We start from the raw sequence: 27,888 nt of genomic DNA on the forward strand, positions 1-27,888 counted from the left end.
CAGGTGAGGTTATGGGGGAAAGACAACGAAGTCTGGACGGTAGGTGGGAACGAGCCATGCGCGACCGGATGCCTTCAGGGCTGTGCAAGAAGAGTCCGTAGCGAATCGGACGACAGATAAGACAGCCATTTTCCATTATCATTAGACATATGAATGAGCTCCTCCATTACTCGTATCTCCTCTACGCGGGATACCCAAAGGCGCAGAGAAGGGGTCTCTGTGCGTTTCCAGAATAATGGAATTAAGCTACGGGCCGCATTGAGAAGATGACGTTGCACCGTAGATTTAACCAGGGTCCGTGAGGGCCCACCGTGCAGAAGAAGAGCAAGGCACGGGGAGAGCGGAATCAACCGACCCACCGCTTCCTCTGAGCCTTGAAATACGCCTTGCCAGAATGGTTTGAGACTGCTGCATCCCCACCAAAGATGTAGATAAGTACCGGGTTCCACGCCGCATCTCCAGCAGGAGGGATTGCTGCCGGGGGAAGAGCCTAGAAAGAGTCACAGGGGTCCGATACCACATCGCCAACAGTTTGTAGGCTGTCTCCTGCATGCTGGTTGCAATGGAGCATTTATGTGCCAACGCGCAAACCCCATCCCATTGTGGTTCGGTCAGAGTCTCACCCAGGGCAGCCTCCCAGGAGCCAACAAACCTCGGCGGCGAGGAGAGGTCTGCTGTCATCAACAGACGGTAGAGCGAGAAGATTCCACCCCTGAGCAACGAGTCTCGGCTAGCGAGCGTTTCAAAGGGTGTCAACGCCCTAGAGATGTGGTGTCTGTCCAGGATAGATGACGCATAACAGGTAAGTTGAGCATATCGGAAGCGTTTTAGCAGAGTGAGCTCCGCGCCAGAGATTTTGCGTTCGATAGGGAGGATAGTGTTTTGACCCCACACCGCGGAGAGGAGCGTGCGCGGGGGCAACCCCAATGAGTCTAGGAAACCCCACTCCATGCCAGGGGGGGAAGTCAGGGTTACCCTCAATGGGGGTCAGAGGAGAGGGGAAGGAGGTGAGAGTCCCACCCACGCGCCGCAAGTGCCATACCATCAACGTGGCGCGGACAAAAGGGTTCCCTGACCTGGAGGAATGGAGAGCCCCAGGGCGGATCCCCACACAAGATGACAGAGGGACCTGCGTAGTGGCCTGTTCCAAGGAGATCCAGAGCTTGGCGGGTGGAGCGAAGCGCCATTCGAGCATGCGCAGAAGGCGAGTAGCCCAATAATATCCCCGAAAGTCCGGGAGTGCAAGCCCCCCCCTTCTCCTTCGGCCGAATAAGTGTAGAGTGCCTTATTCTAGGGCTCTTACCCTGCCAAACATACCTGATGATTAGGGATCGAAGTTCTGAGAAGAACTCCCTCGGGATGGAAACAGGGAGTGACTGAAAAAGGTAGAGGACTCGTGGGAGAACGTTCATTTTGAGCACATTGACTCTACCGTGCCAAGAGATATGAGGGAGGGACCAACGTCGCAGTTCAAGCCGTATCTGCACCAAGATCCTAGGGAAATTCTCCCGATAAACCAGTTTCAAGTCACTGGGAATCCAGGTCCCCAAGTATCGCAAGCTACCTTGACACCATCTATAACCGAACGACCCCCTAACCGACCGCGCCTCATCAGGGGACAACGAGACGTCCAGAAGCTCGGACTTATCCGTATTAGTTTTAAAATTGGAGAGCGACCCATAACCCGGTAGGGAAATCCTGGGTTGAGTCACCGTGAATAACAGGTCGTCAGCGTAGGCCGACACCTTGTGTGTGCTGCCCGAGCAAAGCAGACCGTGGATATCCCGATTGTCGCGGATCGACTGCAAAAGAGGCTCCAAGGTCACGGCGAATAAGAGCAGGGATAGGGGGCAACCCTGTCGGGTGCCATTGTGAATGGTGAAAGGCTTAGTGAGAGCGCCATTGATGCGGATACGCGCGGAAAGGGCAGAGTACAAGGCTGCAATCCAAAGGAGCCATGATTGACCAAAGCCGAAGACCCGCAGGGTCTGCAACATGAAGTCCCATGCGACCCTGTCAAATGCCTTTTCTGCGTCAGTTGACAGAAGGAGGAGCCTCTGACCAGTCGCCTGGGCCAAATGAACCGAATTCAGAACTCTATAGGTACTATCACGACCCTCCCTGCCCAAGATGAAGCCAGTCTGGTCCGTGTGAATTAAGGAGCCTAAGACAACCTGGAGTCCAGTGGCGAGGACCTTCGCAAAGAGCTTCATATCAGTGTTTAACCAACTTTGTCACCTGAGATTTCGCAGTCAAGGTTCCCCATTTGCTCCGACAAGAGTTTGCGGCGAATACGTGTCGCCAGGTAATCCCTAATGAGAGACTCCCTCTGGGCATCCGCGTTAGCTCCAGGGAGATTATAGAGCGTTTGATAACACTGACAAAAGGAGTCAGCAATGTCGGCGGGAGGTCAGTCCTCGGGGCGTCCGAATTTTGCTGTCTAGCTTTTAGAGCCCTTGCAAGCATCCGCCCACTCTAGGTATAGTCTCTGCCCTCTGGATGGAAGGCTCTCCAACAGTCTACTAATTTATGCCGTCGGATAATAGAGTTGAAGTGTTTGAGATGGGACTGTGACAAGCCAGGGGCACCTGAAGTGGTGTCCACCCGGGGATCGGGAGGAATGTTAAAATCGCCACCTAGGATCAGCGCACCCTGTTTGAACCCCATCAGGACCCGAAGAATACGTGAAAGCGCAGAGCATTGTCTGCTGTTGGGTAAGTAAACGGAGGCGAAAGTGAACATTTGATCATTTATCGTACCCTTGAGGAACGTGTATCTACCGTCAGGGTCCTGCTGGATGTCAAGCATTTGAAAGGGAACCCGGTGGGAGATCAGAATGGCAGTGCCTCTAGATTTAGAGGACGCGTAGTTACTCATGTACACATGGGGATACAACGAATCACGGAGTGTCGGGGCATGGGATCCCCGGAAGTGGGTCTCTTGCAGCAGCACCACCGAGGGGGAAGTCCGACGGAGCTCCCTGAACAACCGAGTACGCTTCTCTGGGGGTGTTAAGTCCGCACATTGAGGCTCGTTACCACCAAGGGGGAAGGGCGAAAGGATGTATCCAGAGTGGGCATGGTGAAGGAGAGTTGAAGCACAAATTAGACAAGAGAAGAGGGGCAACAAAAGGGTAGGTGGGGGGTGGAGGAGTAGAGAAAAGAAAAAAAAAAAAAAGGGGGGGGGAAGGGTTGTGAGAAGGGTAGAGAAAAAAAAAAAAAAAAAAAAGGGAAGGGTTCCGACGAAATAAGGTCGGGAAGCTCAAAATGAGCGGTCAGCAGCAGATATCGGGTAGAGCGGAGGCAAGGTCTATGGAATTTAGCCGAGACCAAGCGCTCCGTTAGGGTCCCGAACTGCCAGGGGTTTAATGGAAGCCGTGCCCGGAGTGACCCCCTTCAGAGTCCCCGGGAATCCAGTCTCCAGGAAAATAACCAAGAAGGGAGAATCACATTGCTCCACAGCATACGCCCATATACATATAAACAATGCAGTTGACCATCCGATGTTAGCAGAAATGGGGTCGCCGGAGCAGTGCCCCCCAACAGTGAAAGATAAGCTCATGTCCCGACTCAAGAGCAGTGTGGTAACTAGTCCAGGTAACAGTGTGCACCCGCCAAGCCATGTGTGGGGAGCGTGTGGTCAGTCTCCACTGCCAGGGGCCAGTGGAGTGTGTCTAGGAATGCCAGAAAGTCTGGAAATTGTCCTGAGTTCTGGAGTAAGCAGCAGGGAGTAAACAAACATAGAAGCACTAATCGAGAAGCACCCAGTCAATGAGTGACACCACAGAGGTCTAATCGTTTATGTCTGGTTATTTAATGGGGGGCCTAATCAGTGGTGATGTTGGCAGTAACATTGGTCCCCGCATAGTAGATCAGTAGTAGCATACAAACCCATAACACAGCAAATACATAGTACAGATGTCTCAGAGTCAATGAAACCAGCAAACATATCCCAGTAAACAGGTAAGTTAACGACTCATGTAACAAGTAACAGGTAGGTCTCGGGAGTAACCGAGTAGCCAAAATAGGTCGAAGTGCTTCAGGAAGTGTAAAAAAATAAACAATAAAATAAAAAATAATAACAGTGTTATTAACCTGCGGAATCTCGCACTATGGAGCGAGTGCTTCCGTTAATGGAGTGCTTCCTAAAAAAAAAAAAAAAAAGTTAGAGGTAACCAAGTAGTCCTACTGTCCCTCCACCCCCCTGGCCCATAGAAGAATCTAGCTAATACATGGCAATTTTATACAAAGAATACCGCATCTGACGTCCATAGGAATCAGTTGCCGCGGAGAAGACTACGTGGGTATAGCAGCAGTAGGGAAGTCAAATGATGAGTCCCATGCATCCTATGCGCCGAGGCCGGGACCCCCAGATCTTCAGTTGAGTGCGTTCCGAGGGTAGCCGATGTAGTCAGTAGAAGAGCGTGGTGACCCGAGATGTCAGGAACACGTTGAGGGCAAGACTCGGAATACCATCCGCGAGGATCAGTGCGAGCAGTCTTCTTATGGGATCAGTATTGAGCGTGCGGCTGCAAAGGAGTACCCGTGAGTGTAGGTTTTTGTCAACCGCTATCTTGAATAGGGGACGGTCCTCGTCTGTGTGTGGATGTCTGTTGCAGCGGAGAAGGAGTGTCCAGCTGGTGCATTAGTCGACGCTCGTAGGGCCACAGCGTCACCGAGACAGAGTCGTTTAGCCCAACAGGTGACAAAAAAATTAAAATTAAAACTAAATATATATTATATATATATATATATATATATATATATATATATATATATATATATATATATATATATAATGGATGCACTCAGATGTGTAATGTCAAAGCTGAGATATCCGTGGGAGTTAGCTCTGGGCAGGTCAGCCCTTCATTCTTCGTGTGTGAATGCAGAGTATCTACCTTCAGTTACTTCTCCCATGCGTCGAGCCCTTGGACGCCGAGGAGCTTGCGGTTCCCGGGAGGCCGAACCGGGGGCAAGGAGCCAGTTTTCCACTTGAGGCGTGGGGATCCCCAACAATCTAGCCACCGTTTCGACATCTCCAGGTTGTTTCACAAAGTGTGTCGTGCCAGAATGTGGAATAATCAGCTGGAAGGGGAATCCCCAGCGGTAGCGAATGCCCCAATCACGCAGGAGGGTCGTCAACGGCCGCAGCGTGCGTCTATTACGCAGGGTTATTGAGGAGAGGTCCTGGAAGAGCGATACTGTATGACCCTCAAATTCGAAGGTGCGTGAATTACCGGCTTGCGCCATGATTTCTTCTTTCAGGAGAAAGTCTGGCAGGCAACAAATCACATCCCTGGGTGGGTCTGAGGGCCTACCTCGCGGCCGCAGGGCCCGATGGGCTCTATCCATCCTAATGGGGGAGTCAAGCGTGCGGCCCAGGATGGAGTTAAAGAGTCGGGTCAGTGAGGCCCTTAGGTCTTCAGGGCCTTCTGGTTCTTGTATGCCCCTTACTCGTATGTTGTGGCGCCTACCTCGATTCTCCAGGTCCTCAACCGTGTGTAGGTCTGCTGTCACGGTGCGCAGTTGTGCCGTGGTTTGTCGCAGTTCCGTTAGCTGGTTCAGGGTGGTGTCCAGCGATGATTCAAGGTGAGTAGTGCGTCTGTCTATACCCGTGATATCAGCTCTCAGTGCCGCCACTTCCTCGTGTAACACGAGTTTCATTTCGGAGATAAGATTGCTAAAATCGGCTTTTGTGGGAAGAGATCGGAACATGTCCTGCAGAGTTGCGGCCGACGGCGGAACATCCTTCGTGGGTACGGTGCGTGGATTCTCCTCCGAGGATGATGTACTGGCAGGTGAAGGCGCCATTGCGGGAGATGGCGGCTGCATGTCCAAGGCCGCGGGGGTCTGAAAATATTGCCGCAGAGAATGCCCAGATGACCTGGGTTGTGAGTCTGGAGCTTCATGTTGTTGAGAGGGGCGACCCATGGCGAATTTTTAGTGAGGATGGATGCGGATTTCTTTGGGCACGCTGAGGAGCTAAGAGCCTAAGCAGCCATCACCAAGCAAGGCAAGTCACGCCCCCAGAACGCACGTTAAAGTGCTCTGTGTGAGTACGTATTCCTCCAAAATGATAAATAAAAAAAACTCTTACCTGACCTAGAAGCTGCAGTCCTCCTGCAGCAGCTGCCCACCTCCTCCGTGGTCTGACATTTGTTGCCACCTATTGGCTGCTTGAAGCAGCCAATTAGTGGCAGCAAAACGCTCCTATTGAAATCAATGGCAATGCCTGCGGCACGTTTGCACGGGGGTCTGAACAGACCGCTGCCCGCTGTGTTTGCCGAGCCAGCGCTGGAGAGGACTGGCGGTAAGCATCTCACATGCAGGGCGATGTGTTCAGCCAAACACATCCCCTACGATGCAAATTACTTGGGGACGTATGATGGCAGGAGTCCCCGTTTCAAGAAGATAAAACGCTATGCATTAGGATTGCTTGTTAAAAATATGGCCCAGTGTATAAAAGGCTATATGCAGCTCTATGTATGAATATATATATATATATATATATATATATATATATATATTTTAGAAATGGCTTTATACATTTAAAATAATTTTAACGTAAGCAAATAAATACATTTAATTGAATATCACAGTTTACCTTTTCGATAGATCCACTCTGCAAATCTTCCAAACTAGTAGAGAGCTTTCTCGGCTGAATTCTACACAATTTCGGAAGAAAAAAAAAAAAGGTATCTGCTTAGTTTTACAAGAAACAAATAATTTTACAAATTTAAAGAATTGAGTAATACATCGAGGACTTTGTTCTGTGAAAATACAGTTCTGTACAAATGAAGCATATACAACCAATAAATTTAGATACCCTCAACATCTACAAGTACCCAGTATATAATTGGAAGAGCTACATATACTATTTATATACTAAATTTATGTCTAAAGAGGGACACATTTCTTCTGTTTTTATACAAATTATTGTGTCCTTTAGGACTGTGGAACAGACTGTGGAAAAGAAGGAAATCAGAAGAAAAAGACTGACAATGCTAAATTTCTATATCTGTAAGAAATATTTATAGATCATTACAGCTTTTAAATGCAAGCGAGGCTGGCAAAAGTAAAGTCACACATATGGGTTTTCTTACCTATTTCTGTTCTCGGAATGCTCCTCTTGTGGGGAGACAGGGCTGTCGGGAGTAGATGCCATGTTTACGCTGTCAAAATTATATAAAAAATATTTAACATTTAGCAGGGTTAACTGTAAAGTGCAACATTTCCAGTAACATTTCAGAGCAAAGAGATGCAAAGAGCCGGCTCACAAAGGGGCATCCAGTACAAGACACCAACTGGTCTTAGGGCAGAAAAACAGGCAGACTAGCCCGATTTGACCCATCTAGTCTGAAACTTAAAAGTGGACAGGTCAATAAATAGGGGAAGGAGCCAAGCTGTTGCGTGAACCGGCTGAGGCCATCTCAATAGTGCCCAGAAGAATACAGCGAGGACAGGCAGCACAGATCTCCAGTCCGTCTCTGGCCCATGCCACTTACATAATACGAAGCCCCTCTAAAGCCCACGCTCCCTCCTTATCAGTCTGATGTAAAACCTAAAACATTATTTTGTGCTTGACCTTGTCTTATCTCTAGAATAGACTTCTACACTGATTCCGCCCCTATCACTTCTGCAGAAAGGGAGAAAAAAGGATCCAAAAAATGGAAAAGTCTAAGGGAACGAGAGCAGGAGAGAAAGACACGCACGTGTTTTCAGAAGACATTCTGAATTAAAACATAGGATGGTAATCAACTGCTGTAGGATTACCTTGTTTCCAGATTATTTTGTAGAGACAAAGAAGACACGACTGGTGAAGGATCCTTGGAACATATCTAGATTTAGGAAGAAGAAGTCATTTTGGGGCATTAATAAACGGTAAGGAACTATTTTAATTTACTTTGGGGAAACTACAATGAAATACATGGTAAAGCTATCGTATTAGGTCCAAAACGCTCTAATTTCCCCAGAATAAACCAGCTTCCACCAAAAAGGAACAGTAACGTAACACAAAGTATGTGGAGCAACGTTCACACTCCTTTATTTAATCTGTAAACACTATTATATGTAGGCTTCGGGAATGTGAGACGCGTGTGCATACATTCACGTTACCTCAGATTTAACGGGTTCTGTACTCTGATTATTCATTGGATTGAGTTTCCTCAGCGTCGACTCCACCTCATCATCACTGCTTCCAGAAAGTATTCTTTCAGATGAGCCTAAAAAATTAAATATAAAAATAATATAAAAAGAGGCACTTCACAACACCCCCCCCGCACTGTATCCGTCACCCCAAAAAAGGAGGGAATTAAGATTGATAAAATAATCGCAATTACGTATAGAGAAGTTAGCGAGCTATTACTCATGATTTATCCCCGGTATCCTCAAAATTAACGCATGTTTAATAACATTTTATTCATTTGAAATAACCTAAAACGTTGCTTGTCGGAACGGGCTGGGAAAATCCATCCGATGAGGAACTTGTGCAGAAGTGAATTACCAGATTTGAGTAAGTTTGGGCAAAGCCCTCATCACCTCTTCCTTCTACGAGTCCAAACCGATGCACTGGTTATTATATTCCACCTGCCCATTGTACAGTGCTGTGGACTATGATGGCGCTACACAAACCAATAACCTATAACCCTTTGGAGAAGAACGCAATGTTTCCCTTAAGGGTTCCTAAAATATATAATAGTGGGAAGTCACCAGTGGTCAGTGTCTGTTTTGGCTCAAGTAGTGAAAATGAATGTATAATTATATAGGAAACACATTAAGTTATTCCAAAACCTGGGCAATGTATTTTCATCTGCTGGCCGAGATGAACAGCACAGATTTTGAGTAGAATTATTTAAACATGAAGTTACCATGAGCCGCCATCACAAAGTTCTTCACCCGTCTGTACTGGCTTAGGAGAACCGTAAGTTCCTCTATCCGGTGGTCCTGGAGAAAATATATATATATTGTTACTGTTATAGAACCATTTTTTCACAGTTAATATAATTACAACACTGTTCTAACAAATAGGCCCCGCATAGCTCCAAGTTGCATGAGAAGTAACAGAAATGATTAGTCTGCCTGAACGGAATTTTATTCCAAATTGATTCCAGGTTCCAGAGTTCACGGCTTAACGCTTAAGATTTCCATCTGGAATTTTGTTTCCAGAGGAGATGCCGAGTCTTTCCCGAGACGATACTCGCCAAGCTCGCAAAATAACAGTCACTTTTATTGCTAGGAGTCGGAAAATCAATCTGGGTTATATAGTTTAGAGAGGATCAATCCAGCCTGGATCTCAAACTAATTTACGGTATATCTTACAACGGATCCGCGCAGCTTCGTGGCATCGGAGGATAAAGGGTCATTTCATACAAAAGCAGCCAAAAAATGTAAGGGTTAACTGCTTGGATTAAAAGGTTTATAAAACAGCACAAAAGGAATAAAAAAAAAAAAAAAAAAAAAGGAAAAAATTGTCTATTTTAGCATAATCAATTAATTATGTTTACCAAACTACTTTGAAAATAGGGAATTCCATATTAGCATAAGATAAGGGAGGAGCAACTTCATGGGGAGGAAAAATAATAACATTGTTGGAGAAGAAGTTGGGTTTCTTACACATGTTTATTTTATAGAAACCATTAAATATGTTAATTAGGAGTGCTGAACCACAAAATGTAGGATTCATAAATATTTACAAAATGGGAAGATTTTATCCAAATTCCACATCATTTTGTAGGGGTTTCACACGAGGACAAAGGATACAAACCCTGCTGTGGTGGGCAAAGGCCATCAGCAAAGTGAACTACAATTATTCACAAACCAAAAACATATTTAAAAAAACAAAAACAGTTTGCCGACCTTACCTTTTCTGCATTTGCCGCTAATAAAGTTTCCATTCCTAGTTTGAGCCTCTGGACTTCTTGATCTAATTGTCAGGGGGGGGGAAAGCAAATTGGGTTATATACCTATAGCCTGTGATGCAATCTTTTTGCATTTTAGGAAATCAATTGCATATTTTTCATCATTTAGCAGAAATTTCTAATGCTGAATGTTAGATGATTAAAGAAGCAGCAGCTAGGGCAATCAAGAACCATTTCATCCGGATTTATAGATTATATACGTAGATTGTAAATCAAAGATCTTCAGAACGCATTCCCCGTTCTCTTAGATTTACGCACGCTTTCACGTGTTATTGGCATCTGAGAATAAGTAGCGACTATAAAATCACACATTTTACACAAGTTAAAAATTAGTGAGACGATAAGCTGTAAATCAGGTCCTGGTTGTAGGTCCAATTACTTTTTGCCATTGGAACCAGCAGATCAAGATTGAGTGACATTTGGCACATCTCTATGGTAGATACGTGGAACAGCCTCCCAGCAGAAGTGGTAGATGTTATACAGTAAGAGAATGTAAACATGCACAGGGTAGATTCAGGATAGCCATATGCCCAAAGACTCGACCAAGGACTGAGGCTTTAAGGCAGACTAGGTGGGCTGAATGGGTCTTTGTGTGCCATCAATGTCTACGTCTCTATCCAATCCCCGAAAAATAAAGATCAACTAAATGGAAATACTTTCTAAAGCGATGGTAGGTTTTTTCCCCATAGAACTTTTTTATATGTAAATGCAAGAAAAAAACCCACAAATATAGGGAGTTATTGACCAGCGTTTAAAACCAGAGCAGCCTCGGCAGCAGCCACGGATTATATATATTTGATATACACATAACGTACATACACATCCATCCATATAACGTTATCACGTCAAGAACCGCGGATTACACTTACAATCTGGTTACCAATACCACCACGTAGCAGGCAACCAGTTTGCCTAATTATAACAGTTAAAGGCGAGTACATGAAATGTGCCAACACTGAAGCGCTCTATAGCAATCCGACGGGATTGTACACGGGGCGGCAGGCGTTACGTGATGTTAGCCCTCTGCGATTTGTGCGACCGGAACACACAATAACACGTAACAAAAAACACGGTTAATGCAACAAGGTGGCATCACAAACAGACTGGTGGAAGCAGGACGAGACAGTAACAGTCTTTTGGCTTACGTTTTTCTTTTATCCTTCTCCTAAATACTTCTTCTACACAATGGGAAAGGGTAAAGAGAAATAAGATAACGCAACGTTACATTTTAACATCATAATATTCGGCGCACAAAGCTAACTCGAAGAAAAGTAGACGTAAAACCTAAAAGCGAGAAACATTATTCTGCAGAATATCGGTGGTTCTGCGTTAAAGTGATCCTGGTACAACGATTGAACGAGAGCAATCAAAGGAATCGTCCAATCAGAAGGAACATTTCAGTGGTTGCTATGGCGATTGGATCTCTTTTTAACACACCAAATCAAAATCACTTGTTTATACATAATCTCAATCGTTTCCTAGTTATGGTCCTCAAGGACAAACAGTCCAGGTTTTCAGCATCGGTCATGTCGAGACTGAACGTTCTGTCACTCACTCAGTTGTAGGTGACAGATCCACCTGAGCCAACTAAAGAGCAGCCTACATAGAACGTACTTTGAAGCCCTTAACCAAGAACAGCCTATACTGGCACCAGCCCAGTCCACCATATTGATGCCCAATATGCAGTTCAGAAAGCGGTGCTCAGCCATGTAATGATATTATTGACATAGTCTGTACCTCTTTCTGAAGACTCGTTTTGTGCTATGGTCTTGGATGATATTTGGCTTTGTAACCGCTCAATCTCAGCGTCTTTTAAGGCCAACTGCTCCTGAAGTTGTGCAATTTCAGCCTGAAACACACAATTACAGACGGATCAAAGGGTTTGTGCCAATGATATTGTACAGTCAAACATTATTCTTGTAAAGCCATTAGCCACAGTCCGTATTCTAAAGTTAAATGTGGCTTCAAAACCTTGTCTGTGGCCAGTGCTTCCACTAAGGTGGCCAGTCCAGAGAGACTTTGATTTTAGAGAAATACAACATCTTTAGATTAAACACAACTCACTTGTGTTGCCTTCAGCTTCCATTCATACTGCGCTCTTTCACTTTCCAATTCTTCCACTTTCATTTTGAGATTTTTCAGTTCTTGCAGCAAACTCTGATTAAGAAAGAAAAAAAACCCAAAAAAAACAAAAAAACACATGTTCCGTCAGGGATGGGCACTTTCATAGCAAACGCCCTTGTATAGTACAACAGCAAATTGCGGATGCTCAGTGGCACGGACACAAATCAACCAGCATGCCTTACAAAAACCTATTACTCATTAAAATGTTCCCGTCCACTTGTTTTCACGCAAGGGGCCTGTTCGCACTTGATTCCGAAGTTACGCATAAGAACGAAAATATTGCTCATCTGCTCTGAGATCACTTACATAAGCATTCAACGATATGCCCAAGCAAGTCCATGCATAGCTTCCACATCAAACACATACCGTCTGCTTTTGCTTGTTTTACATGGAAGAACACGCATTATTGAGCTGCTGGGAGTGCCCCTCCTGGTCCCTGCCTCTGCCCCCCCCATCATAGATACAGCTCTAAATAAAAGGCCAACCAGGAGCAGGATGTGACTATGGGTGGAATAGACGGACCAAATGCTATGTATCCATTATATCTACAAGGGGTATTGCTACCATATAGGCACATTAAGCAGATGCTTAGAGCCGCCATTGGTCCAAGACCCCCCCCCCCCACCCAGGGAGACAGAAAAACACAAATCCCCATTATATTTACAGAATATGATCAAATGTACTGAAGATGAAAACCCCTGAAATATGTTTTTCTTTTTGGCCCTAAAAGCCTAGAGCTACCCCTCTACCTCCATTAGTCCTACATGTAATAGCTACTCTTGACTGGTTTTGTTGTGGTCTCTTTTGCAACAGAAGATCACATTACATTAAAGTTATATAAAAAAAGGAAAAAAGGGTCATTCTTAATGAAGGAAACAAGGGTTTTTTTCTTCCACCAAGACAAGAGCACCCAAGTGTCGAAAATAGAGGGGGCTTGCATCTTGGAATCCAAAGCATAGTGCGAGTCGCCTTGATATTGTTCATTCTTAACGAACAGTTAAAGGGGAATTATATTTAACGAAATGGATTGCTAAGAAGACTAATATTGGTATTTCCACAACAGCAGCAGTGGTGGCCAATACAACTGGTTTGAAGCTCTTGGTGAATACGTTGGGTGTATTTGCCTGACATGCTAGGTTGGTAGTCTGGCAGTGGCAGTGGTTTTTACCTTAATTTCTCTGGTGATTAACATGGATTAATATTCTGTTTAGTCACAGCTGTGGTTTGTGGTCACCTTGCCAGTGCCTGAGAGGACTATATGGTCTCCGCAACTGCGGAAATCGTGAGAGACTAAGCCAGTGTGGGCTGAGGAGCAATACTGGTTTGAAGCTCTTGGTGTATTAGTTGACTGTAATTGTGCCAGCCATCAGCTGGCAGGTGGTTAAATGTCCTCACGTTGGCCTGGAGGTGAATATGTGTTCAATAAAGCTGTGGCCGAGCCCTTGCCCACATTTTTGTGTCTGGTGACCTTATTGTGGAAGAGTAAAGTTATTCTACCGATTTCTGTATGGATGCTATAGGCCTAAGCGGTCATGGAGATTTAGTACATCATGCAACCCCTACCAAAGGTTAATTGGTTAAAAGAAAGTGGCACAGAACACACAGCGATGCCTATTAAGGGATGGATTTAACAGCATTGCATCAAAACGTTAAAATCGGTGATATAAAACATGGCAAGGTTAGATATATATTTAACCCATGAATCTCGGCTAGTGCAACCCTCATGTCCGGCCACCGCGGTGTAGAGCCATAAGCCAGGTAAGATATGACAGCTTAGCTTTGTAGGTCTGTAAGCAGTAAATCTAGTAAGGTTTAATAAGCTGATCCATACAGTGTGAAAGCTCGCTGGTCATTTAGGTGCCACAAAAAGGTAACACCTGTGACCTATAACTCCCATTGCTCTGATGCGGTAGGAGATCTATTCCTTAACACCCATCTCAGCTTTATGTTTTTAGGAGTAGCCCGTGTGAGCAGTAAAGGATTAGGGACTCCTATCAGATGCCTTCTACACCTGCTGTCAGGGTTAAACTGGTTTAAATATACCGGGCAGCTGGATAGGAAAACAAACATGTTGGCAGCCGGAAACGTTTTTTCTTTTTGACTCTCGCAATGCATTTATAAATATGAATCATGCAAAGGTACAGAATACTTCGTACATTGTTCCCTTCACACCCCGGGCATTGCATCAGTCGGGGGAGCTCAACAAGGCCATTTGTGTTGGAATGAAGAGTCCTAATTAGGTCACTTTTGCTATTCTGCAAGTCCCTCTCTTGAATCTTATAACTGATCTCCAGTTGAAGTTTGCACATCTGCTCCTGCAGCTCATTGATCATATTCACTACCGACTGCAAAAGGTAAGAGACAACATTCGTCAGGCTTAGAGGACAGAGGAGAAACCTCCTGGCAATTCAAATGAATAGTTACTTGGGTTCAAAAGCAAAATAAAAATCAACAAAGTCTACAATAAAAACCTTGCAGGTTAATATCACCAGGGGCGGCTCTAAGTTTTTTAGGGGGTCCTAATCCAAAATATTTAGTGTGGTCTCATCATTTGGACAAGTAATAAAAAAGTACTTATGCATAAAATAAAGAATATTTAGGAATGTAAGTTTGCCTTAAGGAAACTATATTACTGTGATATACATGTCTGCAATACATTTTACTGAATCCATTCTGTCTCATTTCCCCCCCCCCCCCAGCTACCTCTGCTGGAACAAGGAAGTGTACTTAAGTACACTTCCTGCGCACACACGCTCCCAAAGGGACATCTTAATTGGGAGTAGTGGCAGCCAATCCCATTTGTGCTATCTGAACATTGAGAAGACTCAGGTTCTGGAGTTAAGTGGATCAGCGACAGTATATAAAAGTTTACATCAGCACTCGGTAATAAATGTTATTTAAAGGTTAGCAGCACAGGTGGGATTCCAATAGGGGATACTCAGATCATTAAATACTTGTATTTAGAAAAAAAACCGGCACAATTTCTTTTTAATATTTTTTAGAGAACTTTACGGTCAATGTACTGAAGTTAATTTGGACTGTCATTAATTGCCATAACTTCTTATTGTCCCTTTACGTTTTGGGGGGCTTATTCGCTAAGGGGAGAATCGTGGTTTTAAACTCTCACTGGTTTGACTATACATTATACAGGGCCAGCCAAGCTCTTCCTGCAGCAGAAGCTCAATGGGGTTAGACCACCATAACGTTTAGTGAGGGAGCTGAAACATAACTGTTTAGTGAATAAACCCCTTTGAGCGCCAGTCAGATGAACGATGTGCCGGGTGACGTTCGGTGGGTTCTACCGACATGATTCTTTGTACTTTAAGTTAAGCCGAGCTTGCTTTGACAAGAGGTGTGCTGGTACCAATATAGTTTTAAGTATATATAGCTCCTGCACATGACGAGTTGATGACAAATGGCATGCTAACATCCGCCACACTCTGAAATTAATATCCTCAAGAGGCCTTTATAAGATCGAGTGTCGGTTACTAGAGCAAAAAAGAATAGTTAAACAGCTGTGAAAATTCCACTAGTGGCCACAGTCTGGGGTGGAAATAACGAAAGCTCAGCGGGATACTATTTGACTACAGATTCCATTAATATTGTCATGGCTACCAGACTTATGGAAAGGTGCTGTTCCACCTACTCTACTTAATTTAAAACAGCGTTACTAGCACTGTTAAATTACCAAAAACGTAAATAGTTCTATAAATGTATCCTTCAATTATTTCTTCCTGGAGCCCTTAAATGTCACATGACACTAGTAGGCACCGATAAGCTTTTTAGGGTTCTATCATTTACAAACGTTCTTGGTTGCTTTTATGGGGGATCATTTACAGGAAAGAAGAACACATACATGCTTAGGTTTATTTGCCTAGCAATAGCGAGTGCAATTAACGTTTAATCTAAGTGGAACCGCACCTTTAAAAAAGTCCCCTTACCACTTTTTTTTCCCCACTTTAAAATGTATTTTTAAAAAGGATTAGTTGTACATTTATTACTCACAGCATTTATTCTCTGTGGAAATGAATGACCCATATGATTTTGTTACAAAAAGGAATTTTTGGGAAAAAAGGAACCAAAAAAAAATAATAAAAAAAAAATAGAAGATGAACATACTGTGATTATAACACCAAAGATAAATGCAACATATGAAACAAAAAATAACTTCACTCATTTCAAATACATTCCATTAATGTCCCTGAAATCTAATAATAATAATAATTATTATTACTGGTAATAATAATATCTGTAAATTTCATTAGAAGAACAGTAAGAAAATGAATGGCTCTAGAGAAGAAAGTAAAAAACAAAGATTTAATATTGCCCCCCTTGTGTCTGATTACATATCGATGCCACAATATAGAATAATTGACTGTGTTCGCGCATGGTGATCTGGAAAACCATGTGCACGCTACACAGTTTATTAACGTTCTGCAAAAAAATAAGATAAACCCACTTAGGGTGGTCTCGAAAAAGACCTCCCTGTAGGTGCAATTCTGATCAATTAAAACAAGTTATGCATTTACACGAGAAAATCCACCAAAAGGAAACGATGGAGACTCACCTCTGCTTTATTGTACGATTCCTCGTAATCATTCCTGTCCTTTTCCAGGCTGGCCAAGTTAACTTTTAGATCCGAAACCTCAGCCATGAGGTCTAGCTTTTGAGATTCTAGCGCAGTCCGACTCAAAAGCTCCTGAGGAGGCGAAAGCCAAAGTTAATGTTTAACAAAAATGTCACTCCTCGCTGAATCTCATTTCGCCAAGAAAAGCAGTACATTTGTTCAGAGTAGAAAGTACTAAAATTTGGGTACTACGGGCAGAGGCGGTATATCACGAGCAACTATGATGGAGACAGATACTCGATCGGCGGCAGCGATGTTGCTCTTTTAAACACGTTGTACCATCATTGTTCTCTTCATTTAAAGCACAACAGGTACGATGTATACAAAGGGATCCTGGTGCAAAGTCTGAAAAGTGGTGTTATCGCCATAGCAACAAACAGAGCCATCCAACCAGCAGGAACACTCGCTGCTTATGATGATAAGACCACTTTTCAAACTTTGCACTCGGAAAAGGCAATATGGCCGGATACCATTTTGTTAAAGGTTCTTAATATATTTTATTAACAGAATTATCCTAACTTTGGGTGCACACTGTATATAATCCGACTTTCTCTGAATGATGCGATTACGGGGTATTATAGACTTGATATTCGTCTGCCCTGCTTTGACAGGCTTATATTATAGGTACAGGGACACGATGACGCTAAATCATCCTATATATTTAAACATTTAGCATTAAATACAGACTGCAGAGCAAAGACGTCAGACGCCATTGGCCAAGTAGAGCTGTAAATCGATATAACATTACACTACGAATATGTCACGAAAAGCACATTGGTAACGTGTACCAGATGTAACTAAAGGGTTAAAGAAAGCAGAGGATTTGCAAGATTTTGTGTGAAATTGTCTATGAAACCATATTCTGGCCTCCGAGTATTATTAACATACTACACCAATGAAAGCAGTTTAATGTAATAGGGTTCTACTTAGCACCTGCCATTCCAAAGAACTCTGTATCGAGGGAATAATTGATGGCTATCACACATCATAAGCAATGTACAAATCGGAAAGCATTTTCTGACAAGGCATCAATTTAACCCTAAGAGTCCCCCAGAAAGAGAAAAACCTACACTCCATTAGTATCCCTGAAAAATAGGGTTTCAGATGTGCTGTACGTCTCATATTACGCCGATCTAACAAATCTGACACGTGATTTGTCTACAAATAAAACATACAGAATCATAAAACAAAACATTAATAAAAAATAACTTGCTGTTATACAAATCCTTAGGGGTTTTTAGAACAAATTTGAGTCACAAAACCACACAAATATGTAACTGATGAATGTTTAATAAAACTAAGACTACTACATTGACTTGGTTTATTGGACATGGATATAATGAAATGTGTTGTGGGTCAAGTTGTTCCACGAGCCACGGTGACAAACCCGAACCCGAATGTGTGGTTTCCAAAGGACACAGCCATACCTCAGTGTCCAACCCTGTGTTGTCTCATCCCAATCTCATGGTCTTATGGAGAATGAGCAGTCTATCAAGGTCACGCAGTATGGAGCGGACTCTTTACTATTACGCTCTGATTTACTGAGCACTAAAAAATAATACAATCACGACTGGTACTTTCTTCACTGGTACCACATTTAAAATTCCTGTCTGAATACAGGTGACTTAATTTAATGAACAGAATCATTGTTATAGCCATTTGGCTCCAACCCTAAGCAAGTCACCACAATAAGGTCTTTGTGACAGCCACATAAAGGGTTCATACATGGAAAGTCTTGAGGTCAGCCTATTCAAAAGTTTCCAGGTAGGTAGTGGCCACGTTATACAATGGTCTACAAGTACTTCGCCACAAAATGCATATGGCAGCCTGGACACTGGGTTGTCATGTCCGACACAGAGCTGAACCTCTCTAAATTGTCCATAGAAAGGAACTCAAAATAGGAGTCAACCAAAGCGGAAACGCTGCCCAGAGATCACAAAAAAGTGGTCAACAGCTGAGGAATCCTATATAGTCAATAAAAATGGTAGCGTTCCACGGTATACGACCTACCTGATCAAACACATCCAGCAGCAAGTGCAGAGGGATGAGGTACAAGGTGGAATCGCATGCCGATATATCCTAACGTGAAGACATCGATAACAAGTTCCACGTGAAAACGTCTGAAGACAACAAATGCTCCGGCTGGTAAATGAAAACGCTCGAAAAAGAAAAAGAAAAAAGCCAACCTAGCTGCTCGAGTTAAAGGCTGACCATGTACTATTTTCAAAAGATAATTAAAAGCTTTGAGACCTAAACTGTGGTTTTGGCTATTTCTGAGTGCACTGAAAATAAGAACCAAATGTGTCGCGCAGGCAGAACCTCGCACTGAACAATGGGGAACGTTGCCTCCACGTGTAACTCTCTCTCATCTGCCAAGCGGAGACGCTTTAAACAGAAAACAAATGCTTGTAATTCACTGATGAGAAGCAGCGCCGATATATTTAGATCACGCTGCGGCTTTTACCAAATCCAACGTGGGCCCCGGCAGCTTGGAAGTATTTTGGGCATTTTGGCTCCTGCCATACAGGTTGATGGAGTTCTCCTTCAGACCAGGGGCCACGTTAAGGACAGGCAACATCTGCATCCCAGCTGCTATGTATTCGGACTCCTGAAATACACTGGCTGAGCTCACTGGGAGTCAGAGTCCACAGCAGCTTGTGTGCCAGAGAATGCTGATTGATATGGAACATAGAATTTGAAGGCAGATTATATTTTCCTTTTTTGGGGGGGGGTGTTCCTGGTGCAGTATGGCTCACGGCCCTTTTGGAGACCTCTCATACATTTTTGTAGCCAGTGATGTCATGGTGACATGGCTTCTGTAGAAGCTGTTGCCTTTTATTGGACCAAAATATAAAAAGATGCAGAGTAAAAATGAGCTTTCAGGACCTCAGAGGTCTCTTCTTTAGACGGAGTAAAGAGGTCCCTAAAGCTACCTACATTGGATTGTAATTTCAGCGATCTCGTTTGCATCAGAAGAAACGGCTGCTTCTTTTACAGCCGTTAACCGCTTTCTGTCCAACGGCTTCAGACACACAATGATGAGCTGGGAATCATGGGAGTTGTAACTTTGGCTCTTTACTGCAACTAACTTGCGCTCAAAAGACAGGTGTACGCGTCCACCAGCCGAGCGCGGTCATGTTACGAGAGGGAGCATTCGGGACTTAAGCCTGCGGATCCGCAGGCAGGTGGGGGTGTCAAAGAATTGCTTGCCAGCATTTCTAAAATGATATACCCGTCCAGTAACAGGTCATGCCTGGAAACCAGTTTAATTAAAAGTAACAATACTTTATTATTTCTGAGTGAAGTTTAAACCCTTTATAGTATCTCTCACCTCCCTGTAGAGAGATTATATATATATATATATATTATATATTTCTCCGACAGATTCTGTAACCCTTTACACTTTTCCGGGGTCTTAATAAATATCAGAGAACATTAGAGGGAAGGAGTGTGGCGGCTCGGATCGTTAGAACTTACAAACTGTACCAAAACGAGAAAGCAGAAGCAACGACTGGAAGTTCAGTGCCGGCCGTCTCCAAAATGAGAGGTAATCGTATTACGTATTATATTTCTATACACTGTTTCAGGGGAGGGCTGACAAGGAGGGCAGTTGCCCACGGGCTTCTCCGATGTAAACATTTTGGGTGCCAACTAAAAAATTCCACATATGGACACCACAATATCTACAGTTACAAGGGCTAAAGGTAGAATTTACCCCTGAATGGATCCTTCCTGTGCGCCTTATATTATTTTTCTATTGTTTATTGTTATAGCGCCATCATATTCCGCAGTGTTGTATTTTCTATGCAGTTCTTCTTAAATGTGTGGAGGGCATGTCTGGATAGGGTTCGCCGAGTGCACCGTATGCTAAATGTAACTAAACCCATGAAGTATCCAATATATACAGTATCTCCAGTTATATAGAGTACATATATAAATATATATATAGTGAATGACACAAAGTACACACATTATATATATATTTGGCACATCTCCGTAGCAGTTAATTCTTAAAGAGATACATAGAATCCCATATTACAAAGTTCTGTTTTAACCCTATACATTCTGCTACCCAACAGCCTGTAAAATGACTGGTAACGTTTTAAAACAAGGTTTACTAACATCCTCGCACTTTGTGGGGAAAGCGATTGCTATTTGCAGTGCATTGTGGGTCACCCGCGCGTCTGCCTCGTAACCCTCGCCCGACACAGGAAGTCACCATCCTGCACTGCCAGATAAACACACGTTCATACATTATTTTTAAAGTGACAGATATAGAATGTAATCGAACCCCACAGCGCTGCGAGTTTACACCGAACCCAGAACTGTGTACTGTATATCAGAGTTTATTCCAACTTCAAAAGAGTCGTCTCATCACTAAAAACTTACCAAAGTAGCCATCATCTTAAATTTACCAAAGCCATACTAACCAGGAGAATGTAAAAAAATAGTATATTTTGACAATTTTGCTAAATTTTATTTACATCTGCTAAAACTCAAGGCATTTCTACTGTTGAGGGTCGATAGCTTTTCCCAAAGGGATCCTTGAACCGCATTAAATACAAAGTTCTGAGATGAATAAAGGGAGTTTGAGTCCATGAGTCTAGAAAAAGAGAAGCTTCTATGACATGGAGTCAACCAGGCAGGGTTCCTCAGGCTTCATTGTCATTAGAGATCTCTCTCTGATCCACATGCAGCTTACCCTGCATGCGCAGCAGGACTTCCACCCTGGAGCTCCGTTCTTATTGGTATTAAACAAAAAAACATCAATTATTGCAATGTGTTCCATCATCACGGAGCTACAGGAGATTGGGGGGAGTCAGAGGCTGCATACGAACTACTGTACATACTATTGGCATGCAGTATAAAGCTATGCCGTCTCATTCACCCGCCATGATTAATATATCTGCACCAGGATGGACTTCTCAGCATCGTCTCATACCCTTCGGAGGGCTGATCAAGCCGGTTCCCCGGGACAGTACATGTTATACATCGTGTGCAGTATGTTTTGTCTATAAGAAGTCTATATATAGCACTCTTACTTAAGGCGATGTAGAAATGCAGTTCGTCTCCAGTACACTGACGCAGGCCGCGTCTATATAATTAAATACAGCATTACGCCATCAGAACAGGCGACACGCTGTGGATGGTAATCCATCCCTCACCCTGCATTAAGGCCCCGCTTAAAGTTAAGTAGAATCATTTACACGCCAACTTTAACAAGAATTAAAGAGACATAAAGAACACAACACTCGTTCATTTTAATCTTTAAAAAATGACACCCTTCCGCACTGGATAGTTTGCGTAATTAAAAGAAAACAAAATAGATTTCATGTCCCCCCCCCCCCCCAGTACAAGATTCCAAACGGTCTGATTTATCAGACGCCTCCGGCTTTTAGCCAATAAAAATGTAAATATTTTCATAGCTCGCATGGGAAAAACACGCCCCTCGGCCTTGATTAGGAACATAAACTGCGTTTAAGAGTTAAAACATTGAGTTCTTTGAGATATAACACAATGCGTACGTAGCGATATTTGGCATTGGTGGCGCCGAAGAATTGTTTGTGTATCTAATGTAGAGAACAGACAAGACCTTTGGGTTAGAGTTATATATATATATATATATATATACACATACACATACACACACATACATACACACATACATACACACACACACACACATGGGGGTAGAAGCACTCTTAAGTAGAGTTGTTAACTAAAAAGGCCTGGGCAAATGCGTCACATATTCACCCGACCGGCAGAGTGTGGCTACGGACCGGGTATGGCCAGTTATCAGGTGGCTGCTGGCCTTAAGGTGCCAGGGCCTCCATCTCTTCAGCCCAGCCCCTAGGCCTGTTAATCCCGAACCAAACAGCAAACACCAAATGGAAACAAAATACCGAATCAAAACCCGCAACCTGCTGAGCGTTTACTAAACAGGTTTACTGCGTCCTACCCGCCAGATAGATTCCACGTGACAGAGGCTTACAAGACGTTCTGGTGGCTTCAATCAACATGAAATAAACAATCTGCATATTTAATTTGAAAGTATTGCACGCCACATTAGGACATATTATATTATTATTATTATTCTATATAGCCCAACATATCTGCTCTGATCTGGTCATGTTTGTCCACATGTTGAATTACTTCCTTATAGCATTTTTCTCACTCCTTTTAATATTAACCCATAGAGATCTTTTGCTACCACAACCTCTGCCAGTTTGCCTTGTGGATATCATAATCCTTTAGAAAGGTCAAACTTATGTTGCTTTTCCTTTATTTTAAAACACAAATTAAGAACCCCCGCCTCTCCATGCTCCATGGTTCCACGTGAAAGAGCATAATAATGATAAATAATTTCTAAATAAGTAAAATAACAATTGTGCCAACGGATGACATTGTGGAAATAATTTGTTGCTTCAAAGAGGCCTCTAAGAAAAAAGGAATTACTGTCCCTTTAAGACCCGTGATGTATTTTTTAGTATATAAAGTAGAGGGAAGAAAGGCGGCTTTTTTAATTTATTTCTCTCGGTTCCCATTGAATAATTTTACATACAATAGGTCTATCATTACAAGTCGCATCGTTACATATTTACGGTATTGAGCCCGGCTTCCATGGAGCTGCATTGGCCGGTAGATGCGGATTATTACGGGAATAAACCGATGCCCGTTACAAAGTGATCTACTGTATGTTACAATCTGTTATCAGGTTTCTGCGTCCTGACTATAGCAAACAGTAAAACCTGGTGACCGAGCGCTATGCAATATCACAATCGGAAAAAATAATAATGCCAGGGATGCCAAAGACAATAACAGCTCCAAAGCACCAAAGGGAGAGATGTGGTTTAAGTATTCACGATGAAGGGTTAACGCCGGCAGATTTCAACAGCAAGAAGGGTAAGAAATCTCACTGATTTCACTATACATTATGCAGGGCCAGTCAAGCACTTCCTGCAGCAGAAGCTCCTTGGTGATAATGTATAGAGAAGTCAAGGTATACAAATTTCCAATCAAGCGTTTGCAGTAGTTTAAAACACATAGGGGGTCATGTATAAAAGGCATCATTATTAAAGTAATGGTATTTTACATCTGCTAGGCTCTATAAATAATAACCTGTGGCACATGCACCAAAACAGGCGTTTCAATGAAAAATGTCAAAGTGAATATTTGTTTTGCACCCAAAAAAATCCACTTAATTGGCAGTATCGCATCCACCACCTCCCAAAGCCTGGTAGCTCCATGCATACGTACCATTATGTCATGTACACGCCAGTTATGTCCCTATACATTAACCCCGTAGGATACATGATTAGAAAACATTAAAAGCGCATGAAACGGGGACTTTAATTAAACCTTTTATAATGTCAGCCATGTGAATCAACAACTAGAACGCAGACTTGCCAAATGCCTTGTGCAATGTATATGAATAATAATAATAATAATAATAATAATGCGGTGTGTTCTATGGTATATGTGACTGTGAACCTTCTGAATAATTGAGAACCACGTGAAAGTCTTACCCCGGGAAGAAACGGAGAGCAGAAACTAAACTAGCGTATCCAGTGAATGATTACAGAAAGCCGGCTTTATGAGTAACCTGTTTAACAAGTTACCTGGAAAAGCAGGCAACCCCACCTCCTATCACAGCTTCACCTTTGATCCACAAACAACACAGAGGTCTTTTGTATACATTTCAATTTAAAACAGGAATCGATACACACATGATAATAGTCGGGGAGGAATTAAATACCCACGCCGGCCAGCATTCCCAATACAAAAAAATATAAAAACAATTGAAGCATGCGGCCCGTCTGGTCTGCGCAGACCGTAAACAGTCCTTGATCTCACCTTAAGTTCAGGAAAGTTATATGCATATCCCGTGTACGTCTAAATTCCATCACTGTATTAACCTCTACCGCTTCTGCTGGGAAGCGGTTTTCTACCACCCTCTCAGTAAAATCAAATAGTCATAATAACCTATTTTTACCAAAACAGCATTATATAGAGGGAGTCCCTAAAAAAAAAAAAAAAAAAAAAAAAAAAAAAAAAAGGGTGGTATGGAACTATTTCTTATCAAGTGCAAACACACCTAAAAGAGTTTTTTTAGGAGGAAAAAAAAGTTATAAAATAAATTAATTTTTTTTTGTTTTTTTTTATAATTGAATATAGGAATAGAGTAACTTTTTGCAACTCTGGCATTGAAAGAGTGCAAAACATCACAGTTCTGTATGCTTTAAGTGCACAGGAAAGAGCATTTCATTTGTTTTAAGTGAAAAAGAGGTTATGTACACAGTTTAGAGCAGATCACAGAAGTAAAGGTTAAATATTTCAGTATATTTGTAAGAAAATGTAATCTTTCTAGCAGCAATCAAACGCTACTCACAAAAAACACACGTTCCCAACATACTTGGCAGCTTTCTGAACGAGCTGGCACTGAGACTCTTTGAATATTAACCAATTAACGAGCCGTGAGATATATTCTACTGCAGAGACATGGCGACGGTGGAAAACCAAACTAAGAAAACCACTATTAGTTTGGAGGAAACGATATTCTGAATTTAGTCACCTGTGCTCAAGCAGCGATTTCAAATGTGATCCACCCATAAGATCCTGATTTATCAATAATATCATATAAATATATTTATCTTCCCACTCACCCGGAGGATTCTCAGGTGTTACCCAAGCATGTTTACAAGCATTAAGAACGTGTTGAGAGCAGAGCTTTGTCTGAAAGACCCAGATTCATTCCGGTTGCCTACCTGCTGGAGCATTTCCTCCGTAGCATTAAGTTTTAAGTGGTGTTCCTCTACATTCGACTCCAGGTCCCGGATCTTATCTCCTTGAGCTTCCACCTGATCCGTCAGGACGCTCACCTACAGGACAGCAACATATATGTTACAGATCCCAGCGATCCACCACCCAGTGCAAACAAAAAGTACAATGCTGCGATCTTCTTTACCAAAACAAGGATTAGTAACATTACCAGGGAAAATTGACACAGACTGGTAACGTTACGAAACAAACAAACAAAAAAAAATACATTCTTACCTCCTGTTTTGGACTTAAAGGAACAAGTAAATGTTCAAACAGCTTAATGCAGAAGCTATTTCACAACCTGTTTTCTTGAAGTAGTTAAGCAATCCAGCGTGACAGTCACTAATGCCCTTTCAACGCTCTTTTTAAGTGGGGAAAACCATAAAAAACGGTTCTTGGAGGGGGAGAAGCAGTTGTTTTGCTTCTCGCTAATAAAGCAGCGGGCTTACCTCTCCTTAGTGAGGATGTGATGTGTTAAGGGCATGTTTAAGCGTTTATTGAGCTCATCTCTGTGGGTTTGCAAGTTACTGCATGAGTCAAAAAGAAATGCTGAAGTCTGTCAATAGAAAATGAAACTATCAGCGCGCAACATTTTTTATTTAGGGGTTATTTACTGAAGTTCATCCGGACGCAAAGACGGCAAACTGCGTCGGTAAGCGAGAGCCCCGGGTTAAACAGAAGGTGTTCTCCGTATAGCACAGTCTTTGCACCAGCTGTGCTTTGGGGATTAGAAATAGATTTGGTTTCAATTAGTTAATGGTATTGTTGGATTTTTCTTGCGTGTTTGTCTCGGCAACAATGTTATTATTAAACATACACCACTACGGACCAGTGGAAAGAGGAGGCTTACTGGTTTAATCGTAATCACTTAGAGTTCCTGGGATCAGGCAGGGGATCTTGTATCTAAGATGCTGCATCCCACCTGCAGTTTAGTGAATAAGCTCCACTAGTAGTCATTAATTCAGACTGTGGCTTACACAGGTTGCTCCCCTCTATCTTGTTTTGTGGCCCCATGGGTTGGTGGGGGCCCCAAACCGATGCTTAATTTTTTTAATGGGGTAGCTGCTACACCTGTGAGAAGAGGCAAGATTACAATGCGTGTGCGCCGGAAGACGGCAGGCAGCATTTGACTGGGGTAGATGGGGCAAATCTAGATGAACTGCTCTGTAATATAGGGCTATATTTGGAAGGCACTATACTCAGTAGGCTCTCGGGCTACCAAAATACACAGCATAGAAAAATGGAGCTCAGAAGGGATCAAATTGAAGGTAAATGCTGCCTTTAGTCCTTGTGAAGCCTCACTCCTCCGGGTAGGCGAACTACGAGCCATTCCATTCCTAAGCCATTTAATGTTTTATTGCTACTAGCCCGGTCCTTCCGTGTCACTAGCCGTGCCCCCTCATGAAGCAACAACCTAGAGTGAGAACTCTGAGTAGCCTACCCCAGGTAGATCCCAGATATGATTAAATGTAACTTGCATATTTGTTACCTATTCTGATACACATAACAAAGCTATAAACTGGAAGCATCGCGATTACCTGTAATATCAGAGACTCTTTGTCGCCTTCTAATCGTGTCAGACGTTCTTGATAGGTTTCATTATTTGAAACTGTAAGGTTAACCTGTAAAATAAAAGAATATTTATCAGAAAATTGCCTGTTTGTGTCCTCTCTGAGGTTAATCTGATAGTAAATTATTGTAATCATCATACAGTGTGATTAAAACAATAAGTATCTTTGCCATGTGGCCTTTGTTGGCTACCAACTATCTTGACTCTTTGCCACCATGATGGGAATTACACCCTAGAGGCATCCATCCCCTGTGTTTAAATGTCGATATCTGTCGGTACCAAAATAACTAGGCCAATTTGTCTGGATCCAGTTGTGACATTTGGTTGGTGGACCACACTTATTTCTACTGACCTTTGATCCGATGAGTCCCCACTCAAGTGGTCCTATGGTCCATGTAAAGCATTTCTGATGTTCACCAGGAAACGACAACAACTCTATAAAGACTGATCTAAGACGAGCAGCTTGGTGGTGTAGGAATGCCAATGAATTTAGATTCAACTCAACAAGCAACAATAGACCCCCTAAGGTCTAGTAACTCAGGGCATCCTACCATTAGTTAATAGGCCAGAGGAGTGAGTACTTACCAAGCTATTAATGGGTTAAGACTCTCTGTTCCATGGTCTTTCTCAGAGAAGCACAAGTTTTATGCTGAAGTTAATCCAACTGCCCTCTGCTACAAAGTATTTATAATGTTTACTTCCTGTTACCGCAATACGCAGAGTGGTTTGTGTCCTTGGACGCAAGAAAAAGGGTTGGAATAGCTTCAGCACAAATCACAAATGCAGCTTCATGGGAGACCTTTCTATTTTAAGAAGTCGGAAAAAAAG

General features: G+C 42.9%; 1 protein-coding gene across 1 annotated transcript in view; it reads right to left on the reverse strand.

Moving 5' to 3' along the window:
- The window catches only part of LOC149276951 (liprin-beta-2-like), a 58,782-nt gene that overhangs the window by 15,418 nt on the left and 15,476 nt on the right, over positions 1-27,888 (reverse strand). The window contains exons 4-16 of the mRNA XM_089503240.1: positions 27,029-27,112; positions 25,436-25,549; positions 16,611-16,742; positions 11,984-12,076; positions 11,657-11,768; positions 11,065-11,097; positions 9,863-9,924; positions 8,870-8,945; positions 8,118-8,224; positions 4,901-5,852; positions 2,760-3,002; positions 1,599-1,939; positions 440-490 (exon numbers count right to left, since the gene is read on the reverse strand). Coding sequence (XP_089359366.1) covers positions 440-490; positions 1,599-1,939; positions 2,760-3,002; positions 4,901-5,852; positions 8,118-8,224; positions 8,870-8,945; positions 9,863-9,924; positions 11,065-11,097; positions 11,657-11,768; positions 11,984-12,076; positions 16,611-16,742; positions 25,436-25,549; positions 27,029-27,112 — 2,400 coding nt within the window. The remainder of the gene's footprint in view (positions 1-439; positions 491-1,598; positions 1,940-2,759; positions 3,003-4,900; positions 5,853-8,117; positions 8,225-8,869; positions 8,946-9,862; positions 9,925-11,064; positions 11,098-11,656; positions 11,769-11,983; positions 12,077-16,610; positions 16,743-25,435; positions 25,550-27,028; positions 27,113-27,888) is intronic.

Source organism: Sceloporus occidentalis, unplaced genomic scaffold (genome assembly GCF_023333645.1).
Source record: "Sceloporus occidentalis isolate IW3139 unplaced genomic scaffold, rSceOcc1.0.p SCAF_223, whole genome shotgun sequence".
NCBI lineage: Eukaryota > Metazoa > Chordata > Lepidosauria > Squamata > Phrynosomatidae > Sceloporus > Sceloporus occidentalis.